The sequence below is a fragment of the Protopterus annectens genome, chromosome 7.part0 (genome assembly GCF_019279795.1).
Source record: "Protopterus annectens isolate FY-2018-M chromosome 7.part0, PAN1.0, whole genome shotgun sequence".
Lineage (NCBI taxonomy): Eukaryota > Metazoa > Chordata > Ceratodontiformes > Protopteridae > Protopterus > Protopterus annectens.
In genome coordinates this window covers 771,641,419-771,661,302 of record NC_056739.1, presented here as the reverse complement: position 1 = coordinate 771,661,302, position 19,884 = coordinate 771,641,419, and the positions used below count along the sequence as shown (strand labels likewise).

The window sequence follows — 19,884 nt, the reverse complement described above, 5'->3', positions numbered from 1 at the left end:
TTGCAGAGCAGTAGCCCACAGAGGGAGGACATCTCTGAACAGTACTGGCATGACATTTCAATCCCTCATAATCATCACAACAAAGTGTTGACAGTGAAATTGTCCAGACAATGCAGATAAGGCTCCCCTCAGTCTGTTATTGACACCCACGTACTGTTAGAGGTCCTCAGCAACCCTCTTCCAGCACACACAAACAACATGGATGAGGCTTAGCAAATTCAACCCCTGGGATCTCCACTGTGTCCCTGCTTGACAGAGGTACAGCACACTAGCCTCACACGGTGCCTTATGTGACCTGCTTTACAGTGGCACAGTAGCCTACTGTACTGGGGAGGCAGACGCCAAGCACACTCTGGCTAAGCTGTCATTCCCTAGGGCAAACAGCCTAGTGTTGACCTCTACACCCATATGTTTAATTGTCATATGCACAATATTTGTTGCTGATAGACTGTTTGCAGGTCTTTATTGCCATAGCATTCCCTGTTTCTATGAACAACTTGTGTATCTGTGGAAGATGTTTGAATATGGGAGGGATCCACTATATCACGTATGTCTCTGTAGTCATTTAACTGTGTGCACTGGGCAGATTGCTGTGATGTGGTTGGTTCCTGGAATTACACATACAAATACCAGATATGTGTGGCCAAATGCTAAACTGAGATTTGGCCTAAGTGTGGGAGCATGCCCATTTCAAGCTTCCTATGGCATGTTGTCTGACATATGTCTCATTTCTCAAAGTGTGCGAGCATGCCCAGTGTGAGCTTTCCATATGTTGAACTCTGCAGCCCAGCACATTTGTGGATGAGTGTGAACTTCAACAGTATCTCACGTTTATGGTTGTGTGTTGTGTGTCATGTTGTGTAGTTACTGTCCAACTGTTTTGTGTCTGAACACAACAGGGATTATACTCTGCCTGCAGGGTTTGCATGGGATACTTTGCATACAGTTGTCAACATCCTTTTATACTGACCTAACACTGTAGTACCGTATAGTGTACTGGTTCAGTACTTTCACTGCGGTGGACAGTATCTTGGCCTTTAGTCCTATCACTGCTTTACATTTTCATAGTGAGCACAACAGCCTGGTTAGGGGCCAGTTGTGCACATCTGACCATGTTGCATTATGTTCAGATATGAACTACTTAAACCAGGCTTGTCCAACATTGGTAGTGTATTCCACAGCATAGGTGTACATTGGCAAACACTAGCAATGTGCCCTAGGCCATTTCTAATGTTAGTCGGAGAGTGTGTTTGTCCTTCGACACACATTGTAGGTGGAGTTTGCCATGACATATATCATGGTTAGTATACTGTGCCTCCATCTACCCATGACATAACAGTGATACCCAGGGTAAACCTAGCATCTCCCATCCACTCATCAAGATTCCTCTTGAGGAGAGTCGATGAGTGACTCTCTGGCTAACCTGTACTGGGAGTTTACTCATGAATGGTGGTGGCTTCTGTGTTATGGATCATTCAGTACAGCTTGTCCTATGTATGTCAGTGCTGGGGTTCAGGTCTCTCATGTGCATAGCTCACTGCCATTCAGATTGTACAAGGTGCAGCATGTTCATTGATTCCAGCTTGGACATGTCTTTATACATCAGGCACAGCTTGCCTCTGGGTGGGCAGTATGGCAGTGTGTGTGGAGCTGCAGTTTGTTTAATCAGGCAACACATGGCATCTGTTCAAGCTCTTTGATACTCCTGGTGAGGTACTTTTGGGGACTTTACAGTTTATGGAGGTGTCTGCTGAGGTACATCCCACAGGGGCTATTGTAGTCAATTGTAACGCTGATGAAGGATGACTGTAGAGCCACAATGACCTCCCCTTATCTAGATCTGACAACCTTCATGGCAGATGGATATATGGTATGTTTCTGTAACCACTACAGCCACATGTTTGTCCAATGCAGGATATCTATTATTTTGTGTCCCCAGGTCTCTCATTACATGTTAAGTACTTAATGGGTTAACACCTATGTGGTAACTGGTGGGCACTTACTGTATATTCACAGGGGTTGACTATACACTTTTCTGCAATTAGCTTGCTGACATGGCTATGGCACCAGTTGTCTGTTTCTATGTGGCCCTTTTGTGGGATGTTTGTGTCATCTGGAGGGTCAGATATGGTGGCCAGTTTGTAGTCCTCTGCAAACATGTTCAGACACAGTCCTTCCATGTTGGCCTGTACCTATGGGACATATATACCAAACGAGGGCGGTCCCAGGACCAAGCCTTGTGGGATGCCAGTTATATCTGGTTTCTAGTCTGACATGGCTGCAGCATGTCTGACCATGTCAGTTCTGTCCTTGGTCTGGTTTGCAACCCCTCTACTGACATAGGGGTTTATATTTAAGCTGGTGAGCCTATCTATAATGAACACGTGGGGTATTGTATGGAAGCTTTTGCAAGGTCCAGCTATGCTGTGTGGACCACATTGCCCTCATCAATGACCTTAATGACTGTTTCAAATGAGTCAAACATGTTTAAGGGGCAACATCTGCACTTAAGAAAGCCACACTGTGTAGGGTCCGGTTTCAGTAGGTCCCCAATATCTTTATGTCTGCGGTACATGCTAATCCTTTCCATAGCTGTGCAGACCAAGCTTGTCAGGATTCTGTGGTGGTAGTTTTCAGTATCCATTCAGGCAACACCTTTGTTGGGAAGGACCACTGTTGTTGTACACTGTTCTTTGGGTACATATCCTGTAGTAAGGCTGACATTGAGCAATAGTGTGATTTGGCATTCCATTCTTCTTGGAGTCCATGTTGGACTCAGCCCAGGACACCATCTCATACCATTGCTGCTGTGTGTTTTGCTTTGTAGATGCTGGCTGTTACCTCAGCATCTGCAATGTCAGGGGGCCGGTAGTCTGCTGGGATAGATATTTTGCATTCTGGGGGGCGGGGGGTTTGCACTGCACCTGTCAGGTTGTATGTTGGCAATATGTGTGTGTGTTTGGTATGTTGTTTGTAATATTTGAGTGATTCAGAGCATATCCGTGAATTCCCAACAAGGTTCCTACCATCAGTTGTGAAAGCCTTGTGATTATCCTTAGTGTCCTGTACAATTTGTATCTTCATATGTTCATAGGTTCATACTAGGCTATCCACCCTAGGGCATTTATAAGCCTAGCCAGAGTGTGTGTGGCTTTTGCCACTCCTTGCTATGTGAATATGATGGCCATTTATGATTTACTTTACTGTGCCTCTGTCTGGACATGACACAGTGAAGACCCCCAGTGTACATCTACGATCATCCATCCACTTGGCAAGATTCCTGTTGAAGAATGTCAGTGAGGGGCTCTGCCTAACATGGAGTGGGATTCTCTTCCAGGGTGTAGGGAGCCTCTGGGTTATGTATCTGTCCCTCCAGCACATCCTATTTCATTATGTGTTGAGGATGACATCTCTCACTCTCACAGCTCCGATGGCTTTGGGTTTTCTGGGGTGGAGCATGTCCATTACTCCTTTGTTGGACATGACCTTGTACAACAGGCATACAACACCTCTGTGTAGGCAGTATGTGACTGCATTCAGCTGGGGTGTCTACAGCCAGGCAGCATATGACATATATTTGAGACCCTTTATCCTCTTGGTGAGGTACATTTGAGGTCTTTCTAACTGCTGCAGGTGTCAGGTAAGGTACATCCCAAATGAGGCATTGTACTAGATTAGGGGTCAGATAAGAGAACAGTACAGAGGCACAATGACCTCTGTTGACGTAGATGTGAATCCTTTCATGATACGGTGTCCAATATAGACAGTTTTCCTAGCCAGATTGACAATGTGAGTGTCACATAACAGGTTACTGTACACTTGTGTCCCTAGGTCCCTGATTACTCCTTCCATACATAATGGTGAGTACCTTGTTTGGTATTTGGTGGGACATTCATACTGTCCAGTGTCTTCAGGATGGCTGGGTGGGGTTCCTGTGTGTGAGAGTGTGGTCTGTAGCATGCTACAGACTGTACAGCAGTTTTGCCTATGGTTAGGTGCACATGGGTGGTCTCCGATGCTTCCTGCATTGTCAGTTACATGGACATATGGGTGTCTGTGCTGAATATGGATACTCCCCCTCCTTTTATGTTTTGGTCCAGGTTTTGGGTCCATAATGCATGATATGAGGTATAACCTGGTAGTGCTGGTGTGCTGTCAGGAGGCTTGCAGCAGGTTTCTGTCACTGCACAGACATCAATGTTCTCCATACTGGGGAAGGCCTCAGGAGCATGCATATTGCAGTTTACACATCTGGCATTGGTCAGCATTACCCTTATGTTTCTTATCACTTATGTTTTCTTGGGTGGTGGGTTAGTCTTTTCAGTCTTGCCTACGTAAGGCTCTATGGAGGTGGCAAAAGCCTTATCCAATATCCAGACATCCAGGGGTAACAGGTGCAAGCCATCCCTGGAACAGCAGCATGGCTTGTCAAGCATGGCATCCCAAGCAGACAGACATTAGATCCTCTTGGAATGACAGCAGTAATTGTGCCACTTGTTACAGCTGATCTTTCTGTGTTTGTACTGTGGCATCATTCTTGGTATGGGTAGGATGGTCAGTGTCATACCGGCCTGGAGTACATACTCAGAGAGCTCATCTATGTCTTTTTTCATGTAGTCCAGGGAGGTACATCTCAGGTCATTCTCGCCAGCATGGACAATGACTGCATCATATTTCTACTTGCTTTGGGGTGACCTGTATACTTGTGTTATGTGACGTATTGTAGCAGCCTACAGGCAGCTTACTGTACCCTTTCCCTTGTTCAGTCTGGTGAGCGGGACAGCAGTGTGTCTGACTATGGAGTCACCTATTACAACTGTATCAGGCATGTTGTTTCTCCTTCTGGCCTGTGACTGTTTGGAACACCAGCTTTGTGTACTATGTGTTGCATGTGCTATGTTTGGAGGTTGTGGTTGCTTGGGGGTCTGCTTTGGAGGCGTCTGTTGGTGTGGTGTGTTTGTAATTAGGGCCTCTGGGAATGTTTTTCTGTGTTTATGTCTTTGGTTTGCAGTTGTGATAGGTCTATGTGGGACTGGGTTTGTGGTGTGTGTGGTTACCTTCTCCTCCTGACTAGTTTTGACAGTACTGAGTTGAGGGAGTTCAGCCTCCAGTTTGGATAAATGGTTGCATCTCTCACATATATTTGTATTTCTTGGGGGGAGTTGAGGGTTGTCTGTGTACTTGGGGCAGGTGTAACATTGCCTCAGGATTCACAGATTCAACTTGTTGTAGCTGGCCTTAGTGGATTGTATGTGTGGACATATTTTATTGCCATACTACTGATCAGTGATTACTTCCCTTTTTGTGTTTGCTCTATCATGTAGTAGCTTCCTCATTCTCTTGCATGGTTTGGTAATAGCTGAAGTCCAGCATGCCAGATGCCTGCGTGTATGGCATTGTGTCTTGTTGTTATTTGGGATTGCATAATCCAAGCATTCCTGGCTGTGTTCATGGAATGCCTGTATAACAGGTTCTGAGGTGTGGCCCATATTTTGCACCTGCACAGGGCCTTTAATGGATTCCACATCAGTTTGGAGGAGTTCAACTTTTGCTTTACACATGTTTTTCACTGTGGTTTTCTGGCCAGGGACTGTGGTCAGGATGTGTATATCCAGTGTGATTACTCTATGGTCTGGTCTTACCAGTGAGGGATACACTTCTCATCTTGCCATCCAGTACCCATGTTGCTGATTATCACATCCAGTATGCTTACCCCTCTTGTGGGAGTGGTACGTTGTTCCTGAGCATTTTGGTTTATGGATTCTAGGAACTTTTCTCCTACAGTGTTGGAGCTAGTATAATGCTCCCAGTCTATGTCTGGGTATTTTCAGTCAACCAATATAATGTGGTTTGGGGGGCTTAATATATTCATGTATTCCAACATAGGCCAGGTGCAGTTCCTGTTGTTAGGATTGTAGTCTGTAGCAGGCTATAAACTGGGAAGCAGTTTTAGCCACTGTTACTTGACCATGGCTAGTCCATGCTGCTTCTTGTTGTGGTATCAACATGAGGGTGTGGTTATCCTTGACAATTATTGCTAGTCACCCTCCTTTTGTAGCTTGTTCCATGTTTTGGGCTGTACAGCACAGTATGAGGTGTAACCTGGTAGTGTTAGGGTACTGTTGTGAGCCTTGACCCAGTTTTCTGTTACAGGACAGATATCAACATTCTCCATACTGGGTGAGTTTACACTGCATGCATCTTGCTGTTTAGACTTCTGGCATTGGGTAGCATTACATCTAGGCTCTTATCCCTTATGATACCTATGGAGGTGGGTTTGTGTTTTGAGCCTTACCTATTCAGGGCATGCTGTGGGTAACGACAGCCTTTGCCAGTATCCATAAGGCCTGGACATATAGGTGCATGCCACCCCAAGCAGGTGGAGCATCATGTCATGCTCAGCATGTCATCCTAGGCTGACACACATTGGATCCCCTTTGACTAACTGCAATACTTCAGCCAATTATTGCAATTGATCATCCCATCATCATATTGTGGCATCATGCTTGGTGAGGGTAGGATGTTAGCCAGGGTCCTCAAGTGTGCATATACTACATGGTGTTACATTACTTAACACATGGCATTTATGCCTCAGGTGGTGCTGCAGGGCTGCCTCTGTCAGATGCACATATTGCACTCCCTGTGCATGTTTGAGAGCAGGTTATGTCATTTTAGGCATCCATGTTATTATATGAGTGAGTCAGAGACGGGTATCATTCCCAGGGTTCCTACTGAGCCAGTGTATGTGCTATGCGTTGCCTCTTTACCAAGGCCAGGGCATACTGGGCATGCCTCCTTCTGCCTACTGGGGCAGGCTCAGGTTGTTCCTCCTCCAAGTCACGCTCTGCCTGTGATGGCCTTGGCAATGGTGGGGGGCTGTTTGGCCCGGCCCTATGCTGGTCCTGCTGCAGCTGTTTTCACAAGATCATGTTATGTAGCATAGCACATACCATGATAATTTGGGTACACGTAGTTGGTGAGTACTGCAAGGCTCCACCAGATGTGTCCAGACACCGGAACCGTGACTTGAGCATCCCAAACACACGCTCTATTACATTACGTGTTTGTGCGTGTGCCTCATTATGGCATTCCTGTTCAGGTGTGTGTGCATTTCTGATGGGTGTCATCAGCCACGGCTCCAGTGCATAACCTGCATCCCCCACTAGATGTCCATGTGGGATGTCCCCATTGGCAAATGTCTGGTACAGCTGCGTCAAATGCCAGATATGGGAATCATGGTAGCTCCCAGGGCAGCCAGCACAGACATTCATTATTATGCCCTGGGCATCACACACGACCTAGCAGTTGATGGAGGGGAAGCCCTTGCGGTTAATGTAGGCCCTACCCCGCTCACCGGCTGGTGCTTTGATGTGTATGTGCGTGCAGTCTATTGCACCCACTACCTCAGGGTATTCCGCTATTTGCTGGAAGAGACACATATTGCTGGCCAATACCTCACGGGCATTGGGGAAATATACATGATCACCGACATGTGTTGACATGGCATCCAGGAACTGGTGCAGTACCCTGGAGGCTGATGCCTGTGATATCCCCATCATATCACCAGTTGGTCTCTGAAAGGTACCTGTTGCTAGTATTCTTATGCCAACACATACCTTGGTTTCCACTGGGATGGGTTTCCCTCTGTTGGTTCTGTGTGTGAGGCGTGGCCTGCACAGCTCGACAGTTTGCTGCAGGAGGTCTCTGTCCACTCTATAGCGCTCTACTATCTCCAGCTCATGTAACACGTGATAGGTGACCCTGGGCCTGTACACTCTTCTTCGTCTCCTCACTGTGGGTTGTCTGGCACCATCTGCAGTGTCACCACCCTCAGCAAGTAGCCTATGTCTCCTTATGACAGCTATGGCAGCCCCTAGCATTTCTGCTCTGAGTTCAGCTTTTTCAGTTTTCACTTCTAATAGCTTACTCCTGTCTTGCAGTGTCTCTTGAGAGAAACATCATGCACTGCTGTTTGCAGAGTTTTAAGTGCTGGGCTGAGCTACTATTCTGCCTGTGTAATTGCCTGCTTCTAATTGTTTTCACCTGCTAGCTCCAGCAGTATTCCCTGCTAGCTTCCTACTAATTCTGTTGCTTACCTTTTCCTTTCTGTTTCCTCAGGGGGGAGCAACGTGCATACTAGCAGAAACACGCTCACAGTGGCTTACATGTGTGCACACATACTTACATGGTTCAGAATCTGCTTATTCGGGTTAAAACACGCGCACACCAGCGCAAACAGTCTTACAAGTCTGCCAACAGGCTCCCACATGCACAGTCTGCCTTACACCAGCGCACACTGTCCTACTCGCGCACCAGCAAGAAACTTTGGTGTAAGCAACAGTGTACACCTTCCATTTCTTGACTTTCCCATGCTTATGTTGTGGCACTCCTCTTTCTATGATATGTGTCTGACATCTGTCATGTGACACTGACCTCCAATGAACTGCATTTCTTTCTACCATTCCCCCCTGTGATGTCACCTATTTTCTACTCTATTCCTCCCCCTTATGTATCTCTTACACTACTCAGAATGTGCTCATTTGCTATGTGACAGTGGAATTCAGTATCCTAACACTCATTTACATCAGATTGCCTACTAATGCTTAGTTACATGTCTTAGACTCAGCTTCCCCCCTTATCAACCACTAAACGGTGGCCATGTTGTTTTTGGTCTGCTGGTCCCTGCATTGTAAATCCATGTATTGCATAAAACCCACATTTGTGGGTTTATAACCTTCATTTTTATGTTTTATACAGCACAGCCCGTTTGCGCGGGGCTGCGCTGGGTTTTAACCGAAAAAAAAATATTTATTTCTCATATTTGCATCGGGGTACCTTGCCAATGGCCACATATTTGGCCATTGGCATGCTGCCTGACACATATGCACCCTTTATTTGGAGCTGACATGGCTCCGTTGTGGTTTTTGCAGAAACGTACTCAGTTGTCAACTGAGTACATTTCTGCAGCTAAAACGGTTCTTACACGGGCTGCTTTGGGCTTCGTGGATCGCTAATCTACCTCATTTGCATGCCTTTGGGCTGCAAGTGAAGTGATTAGCATATCCACGCCCACTCCATGTAAGAGACGTTTTAGATGGTCTCTTACACGGACTTTAGGACTTCCTGGATCGTAAAGGCTGCATGGAGTCTTACACTACTCTTAGACTCCGTGCAAGCCTTCTTGAATTCTGCCCATTGTAAAAGTTAATAATACAAGGAAATTTAACAAAACAAATTTACACAGTAATCAAAACTGTTCACAGAAATTCATGAGATATAATAGAAGTAAATAGGATATATTACTGTGCAGCTAAATTAATAACAGATAAAGTCCTAACCACAAAAACACAGGGCAGTAAGGGAAAGGAAGGGGAGAAATCAAATGCCATCATGGGAGTACTGAAAAGAGAAAACTATAAAGCAATTAAAATGAGAAATGTCACTGTTAGAAGAGTACAGAAAAGGAAAAAGATCAACAAAAATATTTAAAGACAGACTTGATAAAAGCAATGTGCAGTATCACAACAGATCAGGCTCTATCATACACTATTGTAAATAATAAACTAAATGTATCAGCACAGACAGAAAAACTTAGAAGATATGCAGATAAATATAAACAACTTATTGATGACCCAAAAAAGTTTTACAGAGAAACTAAATCTCAGGTCACTGTCCATTGGATTGTGGGTCAATATTCTTCTGAAAGATCTGAAAAGATCTAAATCAATTAGTTTATAAATCAAGATGTGAAGTAGCAGCTTTGTTGTAAGTTTCATGGACAGCCAGCCCACCTTGTGGAGAGGAAGGCAGTGTCTTCATTTCTTAGATTTCCCTTAATGAGTCTACAAACTTTGTTTCGTGTTGACTGCAGTTTATGTAATTTGTTTGTTGAGGCTGGATATGCAACTGGTATGGTATAGTCCAGTGTTGTAATATCCCTTTCCCCACAGCTTTTCTTACTATTTTAATCAGTATGTGTCCTTCTCTGTAAAAGGTAACAAGTATTACGTTTTTGTTTGTAGCCATGTGGATATAGACTTGACAGGTATGGGCAGGGACCATCCAAAGCCTGAAGTACTTGAAAGTCTGCAGTGACTCTTACTTGGACACATCAATTGCTCTTCACTATGTTGGTCACATATAAGTTCCAAATAACATAAGTTCAGGTTTTCAATTTTTTCCAAGATTGACATGAAGTCCCACATGCTGTTGCCTTTACCACAACACAGACAGATTATTTTGTAGGATAGCACTAGTCATAGATTTGGATGGTTCTCGATCCAAATGTTCTCATCTAAAAATGCAGCTGTTTATTCTATTTTAATTTTACAGTCATGTGAATGGACTGGTCACCAGACCCATTTCAATCACAACCCAGGTGAAGGAAGGCATCAGATTAATTGAGATGACTGTGCAGTTGCTATTAACAATTGCAAGAGAAACATTATGTACATTCAAATACAGAAATAAAGCAATGAAAAACACTTGACATCTTAGTTTTCTAATGTAGGGAAATTAACCTTTTAAATGCTTAATTAATGAATAAAAATAAGAACACAGCTCAGATGAACTGACTTGAAATTTTATTGCACCACTAAAGTGAAATATGTTTACTTTCATCTACTGTTTTCAAAAGCTGTAGAGTTTTTCAGATAAATGTTAATGGTGTGTTACTTCATCTGAACTAAATTCACTGGTTTATCACCTGAGGATTATTTTGCAGAGTTAGCTGTCAGTTTCATAGGTGGTGGCTAACACTCCTGCAAGAAAGTACAACAGTACGGTAAAAAGCAGAGGTCCAAGAGTTGAGTCCTGAGGGACCCCAGTTTTCTCAGGATGTGCCTGCAAATGGTGACAGCCAATGGATACCTTAAATGATTGTGTAAATAACCTGCAAATCATTTTAGCTATACTGGGTTTAATCCATAAAGAGCTAGTTAATATGCAGTTTCACATGATTTCACTGAGCCAGAAAATTTGGCTAGGTTCACAAACACTGCTCAGTTTGCCATAATCTGTTTCTTTAGAAATGATGTTGTTAAAAGACAGGGTAGTTTGTAGTGCTGCTCTCCTTTCTGAAACCATTCTGTTGATGGCTTAGTGTGTGTGTGTGTGTGTGTGTGTGTGTGTGTGTGTGTGTGTGTGTGTGTGTGTGTGTGTGTGTGTGTGTGTGTGTGTGTGTGTGTGTGTGTGTGTGCGTGTGTGCGTGCGTGTGTGTGTGTGTGTGTGTGTGTGTGTGTGTGTGTGTGTGTGTGTGTGTGTGTGTGTGTGTGTGTGTGTGTGTGTTTAAGTTGCAGTGCTACCACATTTTCTGAAATGTTGGCTGGTGGCAATAGGCATACATCTTTAGAAGTCTGTACAAGCTCCATGTCCATGTCTGGGTCAGTCTATATCATTTGCAGACTTCAGATTTCAAGTGAAGGTACTTAAGGTCAGTGCAATGTCCATAGTATGCTTTACATTCTCATCCTTGTAAGTGTCACAAGTTGGAAGCATTTAGTCCATATCAAGCAGACAGTCCAATGTTTTGAAACCATTTCAGTCAGTGGTTTACTCTGGATATTATGACTCCTCGAGCTAAAGGTCTAGTCAGAAACATTTACATTTCATCACAAATTGTAGAAACTGTGATGCTCAACAGTTTATTGCAAAAGGAAATGTTACAAATGTCACTGTAAGCCTTTCTGGAGATTGCATGTATTCCCCATTCAGGGCTGGCCTTAGGCCAATTGGACCAATTTGACCCATTATGGCCCCACTCCCTCAGGGGGCCCATCACTAGGCTTTGACAAGGCCATTATGCTTTACATGCCTAAAAGAGTTTAGTCCCACTAGTAGTCTAACTTCATAGTAGTTAGTATTAGTAACCGCAGCTACATGCCTCTTATATGACACATTGTGTTGCTGCTAGCACTCCCTTAATAGTCCGTTGCTGTTGCTGTTGCTGAATGATCAACAACAAAACGTTTTTCAATCCAAAACTGGTTACATTCACCATCAGGGTTTTGTGTACCACTTCAGTTACTGTACATAAAGATAAGACCAGGCTTATTTTGTGGACTGGTATAGCAAAATTGCTGTGTTTTTTTGTGTTGCTCCTGCTTATATGTGGTTTATGAAAGGTCGTTAATGAATAAAGTTACAAGAAATAACTGTGGCACAGTCAGCACAGACATCATGACAGGAAACATAAGTATAAAAAATGCAGACACTGGGATATGAAGCAACATTTGATCATTAGGACTTAACAGAATGTTACCAGTTCAGCACTTTAGCAGAGAAATGCTTGTTGCAATCACAGATCACACCAAAATAATCCCTGAGAAGTGAAACATAAGATGCATCTGCTGAATGGTTGAATATACAAAAATGATTCACTTTGAAAGTGTTAAAACAGCAAAAAATAACCAAAGAAACAAACTTTAAATAATATCAGTGTGACAGTGGTAAGGTAAAAGCAAGCATGCAGAGAAGTATTAGTCAGGATAATATGTAGCACAAATGAATACAGTCATAAGTAGATGTGATACAATAATTCTCTCAGTCAAATGAGTAAAGTAAAACAGGTAAGAAGAGTACCTGTATGCTTTCATAATACAGTCTAATGTTTCTGTGAAGAAAATATATAATATGCCGTACGTACAATTGTTGGACATGAGATCTGAAGGAGAGTAACTCAAATGAGGGGAAAGTAAGAAAAGAAAGGGACAGAAAAAATCAGCAAAATTGAAATGTGTGAGGAGAACAAGGAGAAAGTGTGCAGCTACCATCTACCCAGGTGCACTGATCTAGGCAGTACTACACAACTACAGAGTCTAGGAACATGTTTACTGGTAAGCCAGGGTGCACCTATCTAGTGACATACCATATTGATACAGGACCTCAGTGAACCATCAAATAGACCCCCTTGCAATGTGCCTGGGTGACATAAACAGACCCGGAGAGAAGAACCACAGGAGATGTTGGATGAGGGGCAGTCCAGAAGCCCAGTAGTTTACTTCCGTTTTAACATATTTTATGACAAAATATAAGCTAATAAAAATGTATTGTTTTATTTTAATACACAGTGATAGCATACTTTCCTGTTACATAATCTGAAATAGTCTTATTCAGCCAGAAAGTGGAGGAGGATGGGGGGGGGGTTTATATGAGGGGCCCCATGAAAATGTTGCAAATTAGGCCTCAGAATTGCTAAAGCCAGCCCTGTCCCCATTTATATTCACCAAAAATGGTATGGCTTCTCTTTCTCTATCAGCTAAACCTAAACTATTAATGTCTTAACCTCCAATGCTTTTGAGTGAGGTAATTTTATTTTTGTTTCAGGAAATGTGCAGTTGCTTTGTTAATCTGTCTTTTGCAGCAGTTTCTAATGTTGCAGTTAAACTGAAAGTCACATTATACGATATGACATTTGGAAACTTTGTGTCTGGTGAAGCACAGCTTTATTTGTAATGTCATCTATGGGACTGAACTTTCATTCACTCATATGGATCTGTATGAGGGACAACAGTAGCAAAACTATAGTGTAGATTTTTCACAGTCAGGCAGACTATTAAGACCCAAAGGATCAACCAATGACTGCCATTTTATTCCACAACTGCAGCTGAGCTTTTCCCGCCTTTAGTTGTCATCTGCTTAGCTTTCAGTGAGGAAAATAGCAGACACAGCAGTGGACACTAAATATCAATGCATCTGTAGTTACAGCTGAGCATTTGTCTGTGGAAATAGTACAAATCTAGCCTAGGATTGTTTGCCTTACATGCCAGAGTTTTGTTCCATGAGTGTTTTAACCAGCTATGGAAAATGAACAGTAACTGAGCTAGCTGTGTATACATGAGCTGTGTTCATTTTTGGATCCCAGTGTACACTAAAATCACTTGGCAGATATGCATTAGAATATTGTGTATGTGGTACCACATTGCTTATAACATTATTCACAGGTCTCAGGGTCCAGGATACTGAAGGTGACTGACACAGTCACTGCACTCCAAATTTTACTTGCTTCACCATTGTACATTCACAAGCCAAATAATGTGAGTCATAGATAGAATTACTGGTAGCTTTTGTTTTTGGACTCTGGCTTTGGAAAGCTTGGCAAATATGTAGTAGTGAGTATGGAATATTTTTTGCTTAATCCAGTAATCTATAACTCTGTTTATGGTTTCACTTTCAAACTGGAGTACATGTTCCTGTTTAATGTTATCATGTAGAGTAGGAAATAGCTACTCCTTGTTTTATACCTGAAACAAATAGCAGTGGTATTATGTCCCATGAACACAATGCTGTACAAACGTGCAGAATGACATAAACAGAGTACAGATGGTAAAACACAAGTAACTTCCACATGAGATGCAGAATGTATGCATGCATATCTTTACAACACTTGGGCAGTCAAACATCAGACTAAAGTATTTGTATAGTACTACAGGTAATGAGTGTACTGACTGGCCAGATATATTGGGTCAATCTCAAGCACCTTAGTATAATCTGAAGCATTTTAGTACAATCTGAAAGCACAGGAAATGGGTAAGAGATTAGAATGTGGCATTACACTCTCCACTGTTTAAGATTCACTGCCCTAAGGGATGGATGGCAGCTGACAGGAAAAAAATGAGAACAAACCTATTTCTTCCAAAGCAAATTGAAATATAAAAGCTTTATTAAGTAAAGTATCCAAATCACATGCTGGTCAGCTCCTGGTTGCTTGCTTTCTACCCAGTACTTTTATAAGGTAAAGTACCTCACCTATTCCTCTGTGGTTTACTTCTGCTTTAGGAAATGTTACTAAGGCAGCTTCCTAGCAACATCATCAGTCTCATTAATGCAATATTTCACAGTGATGGCAGGCTGCCCTTCGACACCTTTCTGAAAGGAATTAGCATGACACAGCTTCACATATATTACTTCCTAAGCAAGAATAACCGTGCTTAATATGGAGCAACTTTAGACAAAAGTTATATCAGTAAGCAGTTTTCATTTTATTCTTTTTCTGGGGTTTTGAATGTTTTAGAAGATAAGCAAGATGTCATCTGTTTTTTTATTTATGTACACATTGTTTTCCGTCTTACAGAGTAGCTGCAGTGCATTGTTTTATCATGTCATACAACTGGCATATATTTCAACGTGTATTCTCTGTTTTTTGCTGCATTTGGGGTTATGACCTTAAGTGCAGTGAACCATTAGTTTCACATTGTGATATCTGTGCTGCAGCTGTATCTGCTGATATTAGCCTTCAGGAAGTGACTTATTTATTTGGAATTCATGTCCTTCCTGTCCCTTAACATAAAGCGTAACCATGAGTTTAATGCAATTACTACAAATATCATAGAATGTAATACATTTATTAGGAAGAAATGATAAGTCAAATACATTGATGCACTTTTCTTAAACTAGAGCTCCATATTCTTTTTACAAGTTATGGCCATAGTTTATAGCTTCATGTTAAGTTAGAGAAATCCTGTCAACTCTGAGTACCGTGTGGCTATGGCCAGTAAGTTTGCATTCTTGAACTCCAGGATCTAACTGGGAAAAGCAAAGAATACTGCATTGAACTGTGCCTAATCATGAAACTGGTATTATAAAACAAAATAAGAAGAAATATAAACTGGTATTTGGGACTTCAGTTAAACAGCCTTTTGCTTTGCTTACACTATGATATGCATGTGAATAGCAGAAAGACAAACCCGGAAGTATATATAGTAGCATCTACTGAATCTGTTAGTGCAGATCCTTGATGCAATATCTGAGAACCTGAGTCTTTGGTTAACCATGCTCATAAACGGAAATGCCTCTGACAATGGGATGTCTATGTTGCATGTTGGCAAAATTACAAATGCAACCCCCTTCCTGCTTGATTCTATGGCCTGTGGCATCTACACAGGCAGTGATGGAATACGCTCGAGCATCACAGGCTTGACACGAGTAGAGATCCACAAATCGTCCTTCCTTCTGCGCTCCTGCTTTTGACAGGAACAGCTCTGGCAGTGACAGCAGGAGTGGCAACAGATGATTACACATACAAGGAGCAGCAAAAGGGGCAAAGAAAACAGCAACCCCAGGTAGACAGAGTTGTACGTGCCTTCCTCATGCTTCTTTAGCACCATGTCCCAGAGTGACTGGAAAAAGGCACTTACATTACTCATGGTTACCTCACAATTCCACAGTAGTCACTGTTCTTCCCTTGCTCAGTATTTCTTACTGAGGAATGATGTCTGTCAGAAGAATTTCCTGGAGTATCTCAGATGGATTTATTAACTTATCTTGTTAGCCTCCAGCTGTAGACTACCAGTGTAACAGAGGCACAGAACCTTCAAAAGACAAAGGCAAATACCTGCAAAGACAGGAAGAGGAGATCCTTTAAAGTTAAAGGAATAAGTCAGTAATAGGTAATAACAGTACTATAGACATTCTGTAATAACTCTGGTATCAGTCATATGAAAGATTCTGTGGAAAAACAAGTTACATTTTGGAGTAAATTAATTTTTATAAAAGTTACAACAAAAATCCTTATAAATATGTGTATGATATGATTATATTACTAATAGTTGATAAACACTATATAGACTTGGACTTGACTGGTCCTTGGGTACATTTCATTGTGGTCCACATTATCAAATTGCCAAGATAGCAAATATACACATATTGTTTACATTTGTGAACCAAGCACAGAACTGATGTATTCATCAACAAACCATTTGCACACATGTACACAATGCACTGATATGCAACATTTCCTGTAATGAAACTACTATGTACCCTAAATAACCATTGTATAATGCACCTTTCATTGCAGACTCTATTGTACTTTAACTGCAAAATGCCTGCTGTATATGCGATATCACTCCTCATTGGTTCACACTAGGCTAACGGCCATTTTGAGCCATTTTTAAGCCTAACCAGTTATCCCTTGTGAGACTCAACCCTGCGCCTTGTGTTTGTAAGGCAAACACCTTAACCATTAGGCTATCGTCCCAACCCTGATGACTGAGAGAGAATTAAAAACACACAACAGTAGTTCAGAGATTTAAACTTGCAGTGGTGGGATTTTAACCCATGCCTTGTGAAGGAACTGGAGCCTAAACCCAGTACCTTGGACGGCTCAGCCACACTACCACCCCAATCACTGCACCAATATCAGAATCCATATGATTTCATTTGGGGAGCTTCCTCCACCCTCCCCCACCATAGGTGCTCTGTCCCCATACCCCTAACTTATATATATGTTTATTAATTCCAGTCATGACCAAAATACATCGCCTACATTTATGTGTTGTCTGCCATGTCTGAATCTGTTAAATTCAGTCATTGACAAGTCATGCAGAGAAATATGCACTTGACAGCAGTTATTAGTGACCTAAACTACAACTCCTTCTCTCTCTCTCTCTGTCTCTCTCTCTCTCTCTCTCTCCATATACACATACATACATATAAATACACACACACACACACACACACACACACACACACACACACACACACACACACACACACACACACACACACACACACACACACACACACACACACACACACACACACACACACACACACACACACACACATATTTATGCAGTTTATGTTGGTATAGTGTGTGTGTGTGTGTGTGTGTGTGTGTGTGCGTGCGTGTGTGTGTGTGTGTGTGTGTGTGTGTGTGTGTGTGTGTGTGTGTGTGTGTGTGTGTGTGTGTGTGTGTGTGTGTGTGTGTGTGTGTGTGTGTGTGTGTGTGTGTGTGTGTGTGTGTGTGTGTGTGTGTGTGTGTGTGTGTGTGTGTGCGTGTTTGACAGCATTCTTGTAATGTCCATGGGTATGTGATTCTGAATGTGTTGGTAGGTGAGTGTGATTAATGGACTATAAAGTGAGATTGCTGAAAAGAGTGGTTAAGGAAAACATTCCTTTTCTAAACTGTTGTGTGATCTTAAGGTTGTCCTATATAAAATTGCAGAGGTGTGGAGGTGCAGAGGGACTTGCCCCCCTGAAACAACATTTTTATTGGATTTTTCAGTGTCATCTTCAATCAGTTTTATTTAATGAAACCTATTTTGATTGCATTTTGCCAAGCACTAAGGGCATTGTCTTGCAAGCAGGTACTTGGGCGTCTTGTAACTCACATTTCACCCAAACTTGAGTACATGTTTTGCGACTGCGGCATCTGTGGGGGCAGTGGTGCTGTTGCAGTTTATCCATACACCGTAGCCTATATAATGAATTATAGAACAGTGAATCATTTAGCAAAATATTCAAGAACTTCTATGATAAATAAATGCCAAATCAGAGAAGTTACAAAACATATGCAGGTAGATATTAAGATTCCCAAAATTTGGTATACAGGATGACAATTGCAGCACAGATTATACACAAACAACATGAAACCATTCTGGATATGCTGTTCACAGCATTGATTGTCTTTCAGCTTTTCCCGGTTAGGGGTCACCACAGCGGAACTCTGGTCCACTAATGATTGGCAGTAGATTTTTACAAAACACCAAGGTGCCGGCTTGATGCCCAACCTTCAATGAAGGCATGCCCATTTATGCATGCATCTCTTTTGAACACTACCCAACTGTGGGGAGGACATGTAGACTTCACACAGAAGGCACTCCCTAGCCAAGCCGGGAATCAAACGGGAGAACCTCTTGCTGTGCGGTAACAATGCTACCACTGTACCACCACGGAAGATATGCAGTTCACAGCATATACATGTGGAATTCTATTTTGTATCATATATTTATGTGTGCCCTGTCTGAATATAGTTTAAGAATGTAATCAAACTGATCAATTTATACATAACCTTGTTGCTCGTCCCTCTCTAACATAGATGCCAAGCAGGCAGGGTATTTTGTTTAGATGCTTTAATACACAGAAAAACACATCAGGATGGATAGCAGCATTATAAAGTATAAATTAACTGGTTAACAGATGGACCTTACATACATACATGTTTACATCTTAACAGCTTACTAAAAATGGCGAGCCAGGCTCGCATGTGTTCAGTATTTATACACTTGTGCAAGCCTTGGATAGCTTCTTAAAGATACATAGACACACATTGATCTACATCTTTCCCCTTAAAAAGATTGCCCTTAGTAAAAACAGCATTAGAGTTAGACATGCATTATTATAGACTTTAGAAGCAAACACGATGTTCATGTCCAAGTTGCGGTGTATCTGTTACATGGTCTGGAGATATGACCAGATCTCGTAACATAAGAAACTGGACTGAATTTAGCAACAGGGACAGCATTCAGTGAACAACTCATATCAGGAACTTCTGGATTCATCACAGGAATGGGAATATTCTCTGGAACTTCCTCTGAAATTAGAACCCTGGAGAACTCACTTTGAGATAAAGAGTCTTTCTCACAGGCTATGTGCTGTGGTATAGGCACAGACACCGGTATCAAATGTTTCTGATTCCACCTAAACTCTGCTCCTTGTGATTCCACAATATACGGTCTCAACTCTGGCCAAATACTTTTCACTACCCCTATCTGATTATAACATTTGGTTGTTTGCATCCTTACCACTTCTCCTTCTTGTAATGGGTTGAGCAGTTTGCTGGTTTTATCATAGTAGGACTTCTGGGTCAGGTGTTTCTTCAACAGATGGGCTTCCACTGACTTGCTGTTCTTGACACATAGAACTAACAATTGACTACTGACTGGTAATGTGCTTCTGGTTTGTCTCGACAGAAGTTTCTGAGCAGATGAACCATGATGTTTATCACAAGCAATATTTCTGAGATCCATGAAATTCAGGAAAACATTATTCTTTCATTTTGACTTCTCTAGAAACTGTTTTTGCACTTTGAACTGCACTTTCTGCCAAACCATTTGACTGCAGATACTCAGGGCTACTCATGACATGAGTAAAGTCCCATTCTTTGAC

The 19,884-nt window shown here is 42.2% G+C and overlaps 1 protein-coding gene across 2 annotated transcripts in view; it reads right to left on the bottom strand.

Moving 5' to 3' along the window:
- Nucleotides 1-15,212: 15,212 nt before the first annotated feature.
- Nucleotides 15,213-19,884, bottom strand: part of KIAA0040 (KIAA0040 ortholog) — a 441,499-nt gene continuing 436,827 nt past the window's right edge. For both annotated transcript variants that reach the window (XM_044077296.1, XM_044077297.1), the window contains one exon: nucleotides 15,213-16,330. In XM_044077296.1, the coding sequence (XP_043933231.1) occupies nucleotides 15,873-16,142 (270 nt within the window). In that variant the 5' untranslated portion in view covers nucleotides 16,143-16,330 and the 3' untranslated portion in view covers nucleotides 15,213-15,872. The remainder of the gene's footprint in view (nucleotides 16,331-19,884) is intronic.